The 16,842-nt window shown below is 45.6% G+C and overlaps 1 protein-coding gene across 1 annotated transcript; it reads right to left on the bottom strand.

Moving 5' to 3' along the window:
- Positions 1-1,607: 1,607 nt before the first annotated feature.
- Positions 1,608-15,515, bottom strand: CCT8 (chaperonin containing TCP1 subunit 8). Its single transcript, XM_075854557.1, has 15 exons — positions 15,335-15,515; positions 12,649-12,739; positions 12,482-12,561; positions 10,805-10,954; positions 9,896-10,076; positions 9,733-9,794; positions 9,488-9,625; positions 8,930-9,108; positions 8,772-8,838; positions 7,891-7,978; positions 7,680-7,795; positions 7,281-7,352; positions 7,039-7,203; positions 6,562-6,681; positions 1,608-1,809 (listed from the first exon to the last, which is right to left on the bottom strand). Exons 1-15 carry the CDS (start codon positions 15,392-15,394, stop codon positions 1,735-1,737), a joined length of 1,644 nt encoding a protein of 547 aa, XP_075710672.1. The 5' UTR covers positions 15,395-15,515; the 3' UTR covers positions 1,608-1,734.
- Positions 15,516-16,842: the final 1,327 nt, after the last annotated feature.

Consider the following 16,842-nt stretch of genomic DNA (forward strand, 5'->3'; position numbering starts at 1 on the left):
CGTAAAAAGACGTATTGGCGGTCATTAAGGGGTTAAATGTCGTGCATGCGTGCTGCCACTCCATTAAAAATCTATAGGACTGACTGACGCAGCTGGATACAGCACTCTATCTAAACTGTACCCCCATTCTGGTGATCAATGGGGTTCCCAAGAGTCAGAGCCCCTCACCGATCTAGCAGTGATCACATCCAGTGGACATGTGAAAACTGGTTATTACTTTTTACAACCGCCATACCTTTTAAAGGGGTTATTCAGCAATTTAAAATTGATGCCTTATCCTCAGGCTAGGCCACCAATGTCTAATCTATGAGTGTTGGGGTCCAACTCAGGACACCCCTGCCAATCAGCTAAATGGGTCGCAGTGCCCCAATGAGCGCCGCTTCCCCTTCATCGTGTATGCAGCGCCATCACATTCGTATTACACCTTCCTCTTTTTCACTTGAATGGGAGGTAACGGTAATATGGCACACAAACTACAACTTTTTTTTTTTTCAGAGCAGTAGAAAGAATGAAGGGGAAGCCGCGCTCGCCGGAGCCCTGCAACTCCTTCCAACAGCTCTCCACCCCCACGGATCAGATATTGATGCTTACGCTGAGGCTTAGACCATCAATCTCAGGTCACCGAACAACCCCTTCAAGTTCAATAAGAAAACACGTGATTGATGTGACAGATACGACACGCCATCGAACATGTTTGCCGTCATTTTCCTGTGCAATGCTGCTTCTGCTCCAAATCATCCTGCCTGCATCACTCAAATGACATCACTTTGTCAATGACAGCCGTGTCTTCAACCAGACCCATGGCTACACGGCGGCCGGTCGTGCAACATCGCAAGTAATGATAGTGAACATGGTCACGTTACGACACACGGCAATTGCAAAAAAAATATCTAAATCTGTTTGGTCACAGATCACACGCAATTGTGCCTGCAGAGACTTTAATGTAAGTCGCAAGCGACTAATGTGTAACACAACTTCTCTCTATGGGTGTCTTGAGTCTCGCAATGCCTTAATTCAAGGTCGCAGAAGAGGTGCAAAAGTTTTTTGCTATGTGACCTGATGTCACGTGACCGGAGTCGCCATGTAGCTCTAGCCGAAACGTAGCGATCACAGACCAGAATGGACATGGGGACCTGGGAGAAAACTGGGCAAAGGCTCCACCCAAGAAACCGGAAATAGTTATGGATGATGGCACCGAGTTCTGGGCTAAGTTGAGAGAAATAAAAAGGATGATAATGGGCACAGACAGGGCCAGGGGTTTGGTTAAATTTGTAAAGGAGTTTTGGTGGAGGAAATAACCTTTAAAGTGCAACTAAACTTTTAAAAAGCAATTGACAAGTCATAGTGACATGTTAGATGTTTGGATTGGTGGTGGTGGGGGGGTCTGAGCAATGACACATCAGCGCTCGGACCCCCACTGATCAAAACTTCGGACATGTCACAATTTTCTAAAGACTAGTTACCCTTTAAATAGCGATGTGTACACATTCTAGGCGTGAATGAAGCGCGGATGTACTTGGCTTTCTGGCTGGAGGGGCAGCGGCATCTTTTACTGGAAATAACAACTTTGACCCCCCCTGGAAAATTATATACATGAAAAAAAAGACTTATGAACTTGGGACTTTATTGTACAGTATTCTTAATTTAGGTGAACAAAAATCTCAAGGGGCAGCTCATGCTGTATACGACATAAGACAGTCCATAGTGGAAAAGTATAGATAAATAACGCGGGGTTCAGTCTTGGTCTTCATCCCAGTCCTTTTTGCCTGTCGGTGCCTTGGGGCCGCCTGCTGGTTTTGCCATGATTATCTGAGGGGAAAAAAATTTAAATTAGGTTAATAATGTTCGGTTGTTCCCTCTATGCAACACTACACAAAGCTTACCTATCCTCCTGTACATAACACCACCCTGACCTGTAACTCCAGGAGAACCTACGGAACCCTGGGAATATACAAGGTGAGGGCCCGCGGCCGTATTTATGGTGGAACATCAAGCAATCACTGCTGCAGATGTCCCTTGTTCTACCAGGAACAGATCCCAGGAAAGTTTTACATTCTTTACAAGGCTGGTAAAAGGGAACAGGCTGGACCAGGCCTGACAACATGACCCCGAGGGCTCCATAAGATGCCAACCTGCTGTACCAGAGTGTGCGCGTTAACAGACAGGAGATTTTCTAGGACGTACGTGGATATGATAAGACCGCTATGACCACCACGGAGCGCTAGAACTAAAATGGCAGTGGCACCAGGAAAACATTGTACCCCCTCAGCTCTCCTCAGGTGCCACATGCCCAGCTGATAATCAATGGCCTTCAAAAAAGGTAAATGACAGGGAAAATACTTTGTTTTAGTGGTCTGCAGGGGTCACAGCTGCCGGACCCCCATGGATCAGGCATTGGCGACTTATTTTAGCGCTATAGCGTCCTTAACCCCTTAATTACCAAGAACTCTTGTCACATTACAAGAGTCAACATTTTTTTTTCCTGTCAACACAGCCGCATGTTTTTTACAGAACGAATAGTATTTTTCATCGGCACCCTGTTTGGGTAAATCTATATTTATTTATTAACTTTTTTGGACGAAAGGACGGGTGGGGAATTGGGGGGAAAAAAAATATTCCGCCATTTGTTTTTTGCATCTCATTTATGCCGCTTACCATGTGGGGTAAATAATGTGAGACCCCCAATAGTTAAATCGAAGCAGCAGAAGAGCTCAGGTGAGCGCCGTGCCGCTTTGTTTCCGATTGACTTTCCTTGAGAAGCTGAGCGAGCGGTGAACGGACTCAGACTTAGCGTTTGTACACCGTTCTGATAAAAGCCGATCAGAAACTAAGTGGCACAGCGCTTCTGCCACTTCAGGTTAACGATCGGTGGGGTCTCTGTGCTCAGACCCTGACCGATCAAAACGTCTGACATGTCAGAAGTTTTTTTTTTTTTTAAAGTTTAGTTACTTTTTATAGCCTCATTCACACAGCACATCGTAGACCATAAAAAAAAAAACTCCGGGTGCCATATGCAAAAAAAGCCCTTTAGTGTCCTACAATCCGCTTCTATGGTTCATGATGGGCTGACTTGGGTAACATGGGTATATTTGAATAGCTATCATCAACAACTATCATCCCGTCCTATACAGCGGTATTAGCAGTTAGGGAGGCGAAAAAGTGAGGAGACCCCCTTTAACTTTATTGTTCGGGTCCTTACGATCACGGCATTACCATTACATATCTAATTTTTTTTTTTTTACGCTTCTATGAAATAACTTGGAATTTTTTTTTTCTCTCATTACTGTGCACTTAATTTTTTAATAAAATAACTGTAGTCAATTTTAATCCCACTAGGAGACTTCACAATGCGATCTTTTGATCGCTTATATAATGCTTTGGTCTTCAGGACCTCTGCCAAACCACTTAAAGAATCTGTCACTAGTTTAGTAATGCCCCATCTCCTGGCTAATCTAATAGGCGGTCACACTGATAGTAAAAATTGTGTCCCAAAACGTTTATTATTTTAGATGTTAAATATGCAAATGAGCTTATACTACACAAGTGGGAGGTAACAGCAGAGATTCTCCAGAGGTGGAGCCTCCTCACAGCCTCTGACGCTGTCCAATCAGCATGAAGCTGCTTCACACAGTGTGAGAGACTGAGGCTGGAGGGAAGGGGGGATCACTTCAAACAGCCATATCTCCGGCTGTGGACCACCTAGAACAGCGGTGGTTGATGATTGTTCTAATCGCAGTTCTAGCTGTAAAACAACCAGAGATATCACCAGTTGAATACAGTCAGGAATGGATCTGTATACTATATGATCACGCTGTGTTGCTGGCAGAGAAGGGGGAGAAGCTGTATGCTGATTGGACAATGAAGACATTACACCGCCCAGAGTGAAAAGAAAGAGTCACCTCCCATTTGGCTATTAGAGCCTCATTACCATATTTAGGAAAATGCTCATAACTTTGCAAATAAGAAACGTTTTTGAAAACCAATTACACTGCAGTTATCAGCAACAAAGCGCCTATTAGATTAGTGAGGAGATAGAGAATTAACAAAGTGTCGCTATTAACTGCACAATTTTAGGGCTGAAACAGCTGGAATTAGAGCTTTCCCCAATCGTAGCTGTTGCAGTGGGAATCTGGTAGTCCGTCACAGCGATCACCATGATCAATGAAAGATCAATCCTTAACCCCTTACCACATTTTCACCAACATGTACGTCAGGATATGGGAAGGGGTTAATGGTTGATCTTTTCTTCAAGAGGTTGTCAAACACTAATATTCTCATAGATTATTGAAATATAAAAAGTCTAACGTACAGAAGAATCTATCCTTCATGCAGTGTACAAGGTGTAAGTGTCCAGCTGCAGATGCACTACAACTCCCAGCAGAGGACTTGAAGTGGAGAGAAAGGAGATAAACTATAGAAGGGTTTATGGAGATTAAAAATAAATAAGGCTGCTATCTTCCAGAAACCACGGCACTCTTCTCCACAGGCCACGTGTGGCATTACAGCTCAACCCCTTTCAAGTGAACAGGGCTGAGCTGCACTACCAGACACTACCAATGGACAAGAGTGGCGCCATTTCCATTTTTATCTCATACAACCCCTTTACCAGCCTTAAGTTCTTAACATTTTGGTTATCACACATTAAAGGACAAGCCAGGCTGTTAGTAAATGTGAGTGACGTCATGCAGTGTCTAGTCCGTGCAATCACACAATAAGGCACCTGCTCTTTTACAAAGAGACCTAGAATTTTTCCGGCTCATCCTGCCAGTCATCTTTATCCCAGTGTCCTTGCTGCTTTGGGGCTCTTGGTCCACCTGCTGCTTTTGCCATAATAATCTATAAGGTTTCACACAGTTCAGTAGGAAAAACATTATAACCACACTACTCTTCAGTCTGAACAGGCTTCTATGAAGTGTCAGCGTCTTACAACACAGGTACGAGACCTAATACAGATCATTCTTAATACCACAATGAAATAAATAATTTACAAAATTAGGTCTTACCCCAGTACAGGAATAAATGTAACCAAGAGGAAAAAAAAACAAAAAAAAAAACTGTATACAAGCGAATAGAGCTAAATTGCAATACCAGACACTGCCACAAGACAAAAGTGGCGATGTTTGAGCGGAAGTAGCCCTAGTTTTATTTTTTCACCAAGTTTAGGGGAAAAATAAATAAATAAAATAAGTCTGCTTAACAGCCTGTTCATTGCTGTGAATAGTATTGCAGCAGATCCCGATCATTTTGTGTAATCCTGGACAGCCCCTTTAAGGTTTATGGATATGGAGTGGGTTCCTCTTTAATGGAATACTACACACCGGCTTCCTGACCAGACAAGTTATTAGTTGGGTAACCAGTGACAAAAGAGGCTCTGTCACCAGATTATAAATGCCCCATCTCCTACATAATCTGATCGGCGCTGTAATATGGATAAGTGGTTTTTATTTTGACAAACTATCATTCTTTAGCAAGTTATGAGAATTTTTTTTTTTACTTTTTACCAACTGGGCGTTGTACAGAGAAGTGTATGACGCTGACCAATCAGTGACCAATCAGCGTCATACACTTTTCATTGTTCCAGCCCAGCTTCTTTCACTGCACAATCACACTGGGCTGGAACAATGAGAAGTGTATGACGCCGATTGGTCACTGATTGGTCAGCGTCATACACTCCTCTGTACAACACACAGTTGGTAAAAAGTAAAAAAAAAAAAAAAAATTCTCATAACTTGCTAAAAAAGGTTTGTCAAAATAAAAACCACTTATCCACATTACAGCACCGATCAGACTTTGTAGGAGATGGGGCATTTATAATCTGGTGACAGAGCCCCTTTAAAAGGAGTTTTTCCCATAATCCTTATTGGTCACCTAACCACAGGATAGGTGATAAATATCTGACTGCTGGGGGTCCAACCATTGGACTAGGTTCAGATCAGAGTTGTGCAATTCCGTTGTTGTGCTCAGAGGAGCAGAACAAGGGAATAACGGAACCAACATTTCCATTGCACAACGGACAGTCTGTTGCCGACGGAACCCGATGACTTTAATGTGTTCCGTCGGGGGATCAGTGATTTTACCGTACAGAATAGCACAGCATGCTGCGCTATAGTCTCCGGTAAACCCTGCCGGACCTGCGACGGAGGCCTCTAACATAGCCTCCGACGCAGATGTAAACATAGCCTTACCTTGCCATTCCTTGGAGTCACATATGAATGAAGCGGTAGTGCGCATGCTTGGCCACCGCACCATTAATTTCAATGGGGCTGCCGAAGAGCGTGAGCACTACCGCTCCATTCCTATAGGGCTCCTAGGATCGGAACGATAAGCCCGTTCGTGATTTGCGGGGTTGCCAGTAGACGGACCCCCACCAAATCAGATATTTATCACCTCCTGTGGATAGTCAAACATCATTAAAGGGGTTTTTCCATAATCATTATCAGTGGCTGTAGTTGTAATGACATCAGTGACCATGACGACCAATGCTTGTCTACAGCTCAAGCAACGACATAACGGGGCTGGCCCAATGGTTCTATTCCTGCATGCCACCCTGGTACCACTCACCTGATCTACTCGCAGGACAGTGACCGCAGCATTCGTAGCCAGCTTGATACCCCAGTGTTTCACAAGGTAGGTATCCAAAACTTTACTCTCCAGCATGTCTTTTACTGCAGCGCTCTCAGCCTGGAGGGAGATGGAAGGAACGATCAGATGCTAATCCGTAAATACATAGTAATATAGGGGATAAGCTGCCCATACACTTCCAATAAGTGTCGGCAGAACACCCGTTTGGCCAACCATTACACCCGCTTCTCCAATACACGTGCACGTTTGGCCTCAGCGTGCATGTGTTTTAGGTGAGGGGAATAAACCGCCGTCAGGCACCTCTAGCAGCGGCTTACCTCCCAATTGCAGATGTTGCAACAAAATCATTGGGTTCGGCCGACTTTCATCAAATGTGTGTCGACACCCTAAAGCCAGCGCCGTCCTCAGTATAACGGATACAACTCTAGTCATAGCATTAAAGATGTCCGCACTTACCTCTATGTCAAAGCCCACGTTCTTGTTTCCCTCTTGATGCATCGCGTACAACTTCGAGATCACTTCATTTGCCTTCACTCCCGAATTTTCTGCCAGGGCTCTTGGAACAGATTCAAAAGCTTCTGCAAACTTCTTTATTGCGTACTGGTCAAGTCCTGGACACGTCTAGAACCGAACAACATAGTGAATAGATATTACACGCACAGATCAGAGATCACAATTCAGGAAGAGCAGAACTTTACCTCTCCATAGGATGTGATTTGCTTCGCCAATTCAATTTCAGTGGCGCCACCACCTGGGACAAGACGCTTATCCTTTATGAAGAAGAAATAGGAACATTAATGTTAAGGGCGTGACGTCTGTGCTCAACCACTGCGTAGCCTTGGAGCGTTGTATAAATGATCAGTCCCATCAATGCCCCAGTATAAAAAGGGATTCAAACGCCCAGCAGCAACCCGCCCACCTCTACTTAGTCAGGCCGAATTTAGGGCAATGGTGGTGAACACTTCGGCATGTGAAGGGGGCAATTCACCTAAATATATTGCTATGTGCACAATAAACTAACATATTTGAAACAATTTATTGCAAAACACAGGTTCTAAGTCGGTTAGTTGCTATTTGTCTACGTTGCTTTTACTCACCCTCGTGAGGACTTTGAAGGTGTTGACTCCATCGTCCACTGCACGCTCCACGTCATCCATCAGGTTGTCCGTGGAGCCTCGTATGACTATGGTGGCAATAGCACCATCTTCTTTTTCTAAGAAATAGACAATCCAATTACCGAAAATCCTTTTTTTACAGGTCTACTACAGAGAACGTGGAATCAGAGGGACGCCTGCCTGTTATACATACCATGTTTAAATACAACCACTTGTGTGTCTCCGACTTCAGACAGGTAAACGCTGTCGCAATGTCCCATTTCTTCTGGTGTGGGTGAAGTCTATAGAAGACACATAAGACACATAAGGTCCCATCACACTGAAAGACATTTCCGCCGGTCTGCGTTAGGACGGTGTATGTGACGCAGCACTGAGTATTGGCGTCGGGACCTTGTGTGAGCCGCAGCATGCCGAGGGGACCCGGAGGAAGGAGGCGTAGTGGACCGTTGAGGCAAGTATACATTCTCTAACTATGTCCTGGCTGCGGTCATGGTGTCAGATTTGTGCTTGGAGGGATCTTTTACTAGTAGTGTAGGATAAAGATATATGTTGCCTGGTTGACAATCCGCAGTGTGATATGAATAGATTTCTACCCGCGGCCTATATTTTATCTGTGGATTGAACTTCATCACAGTGGCTCAGGCTGCATGAGAATTTGGCTCATCATTAGACACTGGTCCAATTTTATGCCACCTCTTGGTTGGCTGACTTTAGAAAAAAAAAAATTTCACCAAAATGAAGGTGCAACATGGCACATTTTAAGCCAAACCCCTTTGTTGAGCAAAGCTCAAAAAGGGTCTGAAACCGTAAACATGTCGCAATTTAAACCCCAATTTTTTGTGCCTTTTGTATAGAAAATCAGTCCCAGTATTAGAAGAGTAAAAACAAAAAGTGAGCAAAATCGACACACTGCTTTGCCAAGTGCAGAGTCTAGGGGGGGGGGGGGGGTGTAGTATGACACGGGATTAAAAGACCTTTGGAGAGATTACGTCTGTATTATGCACTCAGGACAAGACATGACTTTCCTCGGAGTGTTCCTTTAGGGACTTAATATAGTGAAGGAAAACCTCTTACCAGCCTCGGCAGAGCTGTAGCACAGACCGTTTTACACAGTCTCCTCAGATCCCACTTAGAATTTAACCTAAAAAGACACCAGAAAAACAAGAGCATTAGGGCACATGAAGTGGGATGACGACTTACACAGTATCAGATTTGATGATTGCGGGGCTCACCTGACCACCATGAGGTTGTATTTGTTCGCATAGTGCAGAGCCATGTCTGCTATTTTCCCACCAGTCACCACGATGTTGGCCCCGGTGTCAGAAATCGCCTTGACTTGCACTTCCATGAGGTCCTCTTCTCCTTTGCTGAAGTTCATCAGTTCCTGTGCGTTGTTTATAAGTACTGTGCCCTGTAAATATAGGATTACACAGCGATCTCCCTGCCACGTAGAAGCGCGCCCTTTATATAAGCTGCACTTTTTACATAGGTACTTTGGGTCATCCACAGGGCCTGCTCGGTATTACACACCATACGGAGCATGTGGAGCGTTGACGCATGACACGAGTCCACCCTGGGGCGAGGTCTGACCAGATTGGCCCATAATACTTATTTTCTCAAGAGGACAACCGGAAGTGAGACTGGTAGAGGCCAACTCGGAACTGGACTTCTGTGCCAAGTAAGAACTTTGTTTCGGAGCATAGTCCTTCTTGGACCCCAAATTATGTGTCACGCAAGATGCCGACTAATAACTTTCTACGGACAGTCTAGAACTACAACCACTAACATACCTTTGTTTCGGTGATCGTGCCATCAAAAGGACAGGAATAGACTGCAATTTTGGCATCTTTCACTGATGTGACATCCCCTTCAGTTTCCTTCTTGAACACCATACCATGCAAGACCGACGACGCGCAGATACCAGATCCCTGGGAAGAACGTTACCAGCTTAATGCACACGATACATAAAATAGCCACTTGCCGCTCATCTTAAAGAAATTAAAGGATAATGCGGAAAACCATGAGACGGACTTACCAGGATTTTGCAGACTCTGATGTTATCCACATTGAAATGTCCAGATTCAGGCAGGATAGAGACTAGAAGAAAAAAAAAAAAAATCAAATAAACTTGCAAGAGAATTTTAAAAAGAGATTATGCCGTCATGATGTTGGCATTGCCCCCCCCCCCCATGTCTTACCACAGGCCTGGGCTATAAGATTGGACAGGAAGACCTCGTTGCCATATTGCTTGCTCATGATGGCGGTCTGTAGGAGGGAGGAAGCTTCATCAATATCACGGAGGTTCTTGGCGGAGCTGCACACCAGGTCAGGGAGGATCTCCAGAGCTTTCTTACAGGCCTTTTCATAGCCTTCAATAACCTAGAAATACAGAAGGTAACCCGAATAAAACCACTGGTGTATCCATTTAGATCTAGTCCATGTACAAGCACAAGCCAAAACAGACCGCTAACATGAGCTGGTGAAAGGAGTCTGTATACCCGCAGGCTGCACAATCCGTCAGGCATCGGAGATCAGTGCTCTGCCATATGTGGCTCTCCGGCCGTTATGAAACGACAACTCCCATTGTTTGGCGGACAACGAGTATACAGACAGGAGAGTCTGATGCGCTCGGCTGTGTTGTATCCCCCATTGACTACAATGGAAAGGGAACAGCAGACTAAAGGGCCTTTTACATCTGTCGATATTCGGCCGGTGCAGCGAGCGCCGATCAACAAGACATCATTGATCGGCGCTCGTTTGCTCCTGTCACACGGAGCTACGTATGGGGACGAGCGGTCGTTACTCGGATCGCTCGTCCCCATAAGTGATCATCATGTCGGCAGAGCGTCTAACTGCCGGCAACGATAATATTTGACTTTTTTTAAAACGATACGATCAGCAGATGAACGAGCATTTTCCCAATAATCGCCCAGTGTAAAAGAGCTTTTAGTCTCCTATGGCTTTATAACCTCGTGGCACAGATCCCCATTATTATAATTGGCGAGCGTAACGGCAGTCGGGGCACCGCATATCAGACATTAATAACATATTATGGATACGACTAACGTCTTTCATCACCTTTACAATTTCAAGCAGGACAGCGTTACCTCAGACACAGAGAGCCCCATCCTCAGCAGTTCCTCAGCGAGCTCCATGAGAGCCCCGGCAAACACCAGCACAAAGTTAGTCCCGTCTCCGATTTCCTGCTCCTGCATGTGTGACGCCATTACAACCATCCTCGCAGCCGGGTGCTGGACCTAATTACATATAAAGAACAAAAAAATGCACTTTATTAAAGTGCAACTAAACATAATAGAAAAAAAAAAGTGACGTCAGAAGTTTTGATCGTTGTGGACCCGAGCACTGTGGGCCCCCCCCCCCCACCGATCACTAAAACGAAGCGGCGGAAGCACTCGGGTGAGAGATGCCGCTTCGTTTCTGATGGGCTTTGCTCAGAGTATGGGCTGATAGACTTTCTATTGAGCCCGTGCACCGCTCCTAGGAAAGCCGATCAGAAATGTTTTGATCAGGGACTGAATCGCTACATTGTTACATAGAGGGGGGGGGGGGACCAGGCAGGTGCTGCGTTGGTGTATTTTCCATACACTGTACAGAAAAACCTATAGTTTTCCCTCTAAAAATAAACCTAGACGACTGGGAAACCACAGATTGGGAGGGGCTGCACGTCTGTGGGAAAGCAGAGCTCTTGGGTGGTGGAGGGGACGACTAAATACACCTATGGGTGGCAATTGGTGACACATAAGGCTGTGTTCACACAGAGTTTTTCGCAAGAGGAAAATTCCTCCTGCAAAAACTGCTCCAGACGTTTTTTGCACAGCGGTTTGACAAAAACTCGTCGAGGCGTTTTTTTCCTCTATCTGACTGATTGAAATGGGGTTTTGGAGACGGAAACCGCCTCAAGATGGGTCATGTCGCTTCTTATTACCACGATGTGTTTTTTTTACTCGCGGTAAAAAAAACAAAAAAAAAAAAAACTTGTCCAACTCCCATTGGAATTAATGGGAGCCATTTTCGGGCGTTTTGACGAGTTTTGCGGAGCGGTTTCCGCGCCAAAAAAAACTCAGTGTGAACAGGGCCTAAGGGATTGTCCCTTCGTAGCCCCCAGGTCTTGTGTTTCAATAATTTGTATTGAAGGTTTTCAAAAAAACAAACAAGCAATAAACAGTACAAATAGAACCTGGGGGTAGTCCTCAGAAATCAAATTGTAGCCCCAGGTCTTGGATGTTCGGGCAGACTCACGCTTCCCAGGACGTACTTTTGGGGTAACATGCAGCTGGTATCAGTAGCCCCAAATGTAACTGCTCTATAAACTACAAAGCCAGAGCAGACGATTACAGAAAATTAATGAACCGGTGATGAACCCAATGTTGATACAACATTCTTAAAAAGGCGGCTTCTCAACACGACAACCCCTTCTTAAAAAAGAAGCCGCCAAATTATTCGGCTGATATTCTGGAGGAAGCTGCGGCCGACCACTGCAGGGGAAAGATAGTATTACATGGCGGCCATTTAAATGAAATGGCCGAGCTGTGTTGGCCAGAGCAGGAGACGCTCTCTTAGTGATTGTACTCTCTGGCTACTAGATGCCGGGCCTGAACATGGACCCTCTTTCTATGATGCCCCTTATGCACTCGAGACGACCCCTATAAATAATTGTAAGAACACAAGTTTCTCCCGGATAAAAACCAGCCATATGTGAGTTACTGATACTCCCCCTCATTATTTACACCACAGAACCACTATCCCCGTATACCATTACACACCTCCAGCTCTCGGATGATGGTGGCCGCGTCGTTCGTGACAAACAGCTTTTCCAAGTGATTAATAACCATTTTGTTCATCCCTGCGAGAAGTAAAGGCCAAGATAGAGATTAATAATCAAACAGTGAACAGTATGGACAATGAGGAGGCGGCTGCGGGGACCACGTACCATTTGGTCCGTATGCGGTGCGGGTCGTCTGGGCGAGTTCTTTACAGGCCTGGATATTCCGGTACACGGCTTCTTCTAAGCCAGAATAGTGCTGCAAATAACACCACAATCCGGAAAATCAGAGAAAATATTTATTTACCGTCTCAAATACAGGGTGACTACAGGAACTGAACTCAAGTCCACCCAGAGGAGTATGCGTATCGATGGGGGTGTAAATACCACCACCACTACAGCTCCATTTACTCCTATGGGAAGAGCAGCTGGACTAGATCATCAAACAGAAGGTCATGGGATCCCCGTTCCTCCAATAGATGAGGGTCTCAGAGGCAGGTCATGCACATATAAAAGTACTTGGGGCATATCACATGGCTTTGCCACAAAACTTTGGGCTGGTAATGCCCCTTTGGTTATAAATGCCCCATCCCAAAGGTGCCTATCCCGGTAAGACACGGCGCATCACGACAGAACTAGATCATTAGATCACAGTTTACCACAGAAGCACCAATGAAAAAGTAATAAACAATCCTGGGTACCCCAAAAATATAAATAGGGTGTTCATTGTTTTCTATGGACACCAGAAGCCCCCCCCCCCCCCCCCGCAAATAACAGAAGGGGATCCCAAGTGGGGTGTGGGGCTACTTTAACATGCCCTAAGGCCCCTTGCACACAACCGTGGCCATAATAAAGGTCCGTCATTACGGGCACGGCCGGCCGCGGACAGCCACTTACATATACGGGCTGTGCTCACATATAAATTATGGGAGCACGGTCCGTAAAAAGCAAAAAATAAGCCAGAAAAACCTTAGACATACAACCAAAAGAGAAAAGGCAGAAGGGAAGTAGTGGTCACCGCTGCAGGGAAATAAAATCACTCACATTACCTGCTGCCGGCGTGGAACATTATGTGTTATAAAGGAGCATTCAGGAGAATAATAAATTCAGAGAAACGTATGTGCAGGCGACTGTACCCGGCTGCGGCGTCCATTATCACATGACCACCGTCGTCAATACAGTGGGACTGAGTATTACAGGGGATATCTAATCGTTTCAGAGCAATATATAAACAAATAATACATCAGGACACAAATCACAGGGCTGGGCAAGGTTCTGAAACGCACTCTATTCGGGTGCAGACACCCCATCCATTTTCTTGCAATTCGGAAGCCGCATTAATTTCAGACAACCGCATTAATGCGACATTTTAGTCTATATAAAAGAGCCGCAACACCCAGTACCCCCATGTGGTTCTTCTGAACAAAATGCAGATGACCGCAGCACCCACAAGGCAGATCTACTACAGGGGACCACGGGGGACCTACCACAGGTGACCACGGGGGACCTACCACAGGGGACCACGGGGGACCAACCACAGGGGACCACGGGGGACCAACCACACGTTACGCAGATAGTCGCCATAGAAAACAATGGAAATGTTGTGACGCGGAGCCTGACACCGACCCAACATAAAATATATGTCATTAAATGAAAACTACAATAAAATAAAAATAATTGTATAGATCTACACTGCTGCAAAGATCATTTAATATTTTTGATCAATTCTATTATTGATGACATTATTGCAGCCAGAGCCGATAGATCTATACAAGTTGTGGATCTGGGGTTTTTATGGTAAAACAACCAACCAGAGCGCCCGACACCCTAGCCATCCGGGGGGTTTGTTGGGAAGCTGCCCCAATAAAAACAAATATTTAGCGTTTTTCATTAGGATTTCGAGCTCCGCAGGTAACAACCGAGAAGAGGTGGTCACCTAGACAAAGTACCAGACATAGACCAATCAGTGAAATGGGCCAAAACGACCCCGTGTATATGGTCCACTTCGTAGGGAACATTTATCATGGGACGATGGATGCTGGAGCGGGGAATATGGTCTTCCCCTTATATAAGACGGTTAATGTGGGCACAGGACAGACTGGGCATCACCACCCTATCATTTATTGTAATCCCTCATTTACACACAGAGGCATAACGTCACCCCACTGTGCAGCCCAAAGTCCTCCTATATAACTGCACTCTGCAGCTCTTCCTGTCAATATCATTGCTCCCACATTACAGTATACTGACACCTAAAAGGGGTGACCCGATTTGGACTATTCCAGATTGTTAAAAGTATCCACTAACTAAAAGCCCCCCCCCCCCCAGAGATCAACTATAATGTGCAAGGGCTCCCTGCAGCGCCACCACAGGTGAAATGAAGTATCACAGTGTTCATCGAATGAGGTTTCTTTATAAACTCGATATTCCCTAATGGAACATTTAAAAAAAAAAGTGTTTATTGGTTTTTGTTCTTTGGGGGGGGGGGGGGGGGGGTTATAAATGGGTCTCCCCATCGCCAGCACTGACGACATATTGATTGGTCGGTGGCAGCCTCCGTAGTCAGAACTAACCAATAGGCCGTCAGGATAAAAGGAATCATTAAAGGTCCGCTACACTAAACCGAGTGCCCCAGTCTCTTAAAGGGATAGGCCCAATAAACATTTAGATTATGTCCACTGGATATAGCAGATAGGATATAATAGGGTGGGGCTGATGTAATATATTGTGACAGGCGTATGTGAGCGATACAGGAGGCCCCCGGTATTGTGCCTGTCATCCCCCGGCCTGTTCTGGAAGTTTCCATGCGCCGCACATGTCAGTGCTCACTCCCCTCCACCCGAGCTCTCGTTACCTTAGCGCCTTCTTTGAGCATTTGGGCAAAGCCCGGGGCCTTGGGAACGTGTAGCGCCATGTGCGCGACTCCGGTGTCCGGGGATACAGAGACAAACGATGCGCACACAACCGGCAAGAAGACAGGAGGAGGAGGAGAAGAAGAAGGAGGAGACGGCTACCCACAACGCCCTGCGAATCAGACCTGAGCAGCTGATGCGCCGAGCGATGGATCAGAGCAGGCGGCGGGAGGAATGGAGGGAATGGACGCGTTACAGTCAGCGCGCTGATCGATGTGATCGGGGTTCCACTACGTGTCCTAGTTACTGGTGCAGACCGGCGGCGTGGTCAGGGCGTGAGCTCGCCACAAAGACGGAGGCGCTGGCGGTGTCGCTGCGACAATAGGAATATCATTAGCAACATTTTCTAATAATTTCCAAGAATAGTTTTCTGCTCGGCTTGTGGGCCACTTGTATCAATGTGTCACTTTCCATAAGATATGTGCAATAAATTATATTTCTTAAAATTCTACGCCATATTACACGGCACCCGTATTCTGCTGGTGGCTTATACCAATTTTATATGGAAGCATGTCCACGTGTAATAGGGTGGTCTGCTCCATCACATGTCACCTTACGCGTGTACGAATGCGGTGTGTCACCGAGGCAACATACGCCAACAACATGCGCCCGGCCTGTACCCGTGACGAACGCAATTTACCAATAAGCTGACTATACCCGAGAGGTTGGCCGAAAGACAACAATCATTGGGACGAAAGTGACTATCCCAACCCCGCATTCAGCACTTGGCATAGACTGTATATTAGAAAGTTGCACCTTGTCCGGATTCGAGCCCATAAATAATACATGAATAAGAAATCACCCCCAGAAACAAGTCATTGCTTCAAAGTCACCTCTAATTGGGGTCGTCTTCTGCTGGACCTTATTGTGTCCGAGCCTGGGCCCTCCGGAGGTTCCTCTGTTGGGCCAATCTAACCCCAAAATAATACAAAAACTATACAAAGAAAAGCATTAGAAAAAAATAAATGAACCCCTCAATGGTACAGCCCATTTTTGGCCTTCAGGTCTACAATACATCAGAGCTCGGTCTTGTAACGAACCCGGCAGCTGTGTGTCCGTCACATGACCAGAACAGATTTTTATGCGTTGAAAGAAACCAATGAAGGTTCCTATTGAATGACTGCAAGCAGAGATCTAGAAAACCTTGAGGAACTGGTGCAAAAAGTATTTTGGAAGATTGTCTACATTTTCATTATAATTTTCTCTACATAACTTTCTATAATACAAAGAATATTCTTTATTCACTGAAACCATAAAACATAAAACTTCACCAAATAGGTTGTCCCAGATAGATAACCCCCTTCCATATGAGCTGATCTGCCAGGAAGGAGCTCTCACTCTTGTGGCCTCGGTGAGACTATATATTCCATGGTCGTCTGTTAAGTTGAACTGATGCCAACGCTGTGATACAGAGCTCCCCCTTGTGGTTACAGATGATCGCCGGGGTTAG

The sequence above is a fragment of the Rhinoderma darwinii genome, chromosome 2 (assembly GCF_050947455.1).
Source record: "Rhinoderma darwinii isolate aRhiDar2 chromosome 2, aRhiDar2.hap1, whole genome shotgun sequence".
NCBI lineage: Eukaryota > Metazoa > Chordata > Amphibia > Anura > Rhinodermatidae > Rhinoderma > Rhinoderma darwinii.

Coding starts and splice junctions, on each gene's coding strand:
- CCT8 (XM_075854557.1), bottom strand. CDS start 15,394: ATGGCGCTACACGTTCCCAAGGCCCCGGGCTTTGCCCAAATGCTCAAA. Junction 12,740..15,334: donor TGCTCAAAGAAGGCGCTAAG/GTAACGAGAGCT, acceptor TGTTATTTGCAG/CACTATTCTGGCTTAGAAGA. Junction 12,562..12,648: donor CACCGCATACGGACCAAATG/GTACGTGGTCCC, acceptor TACTTCTCGCAG/GGATGAACAAAATGGTTATT.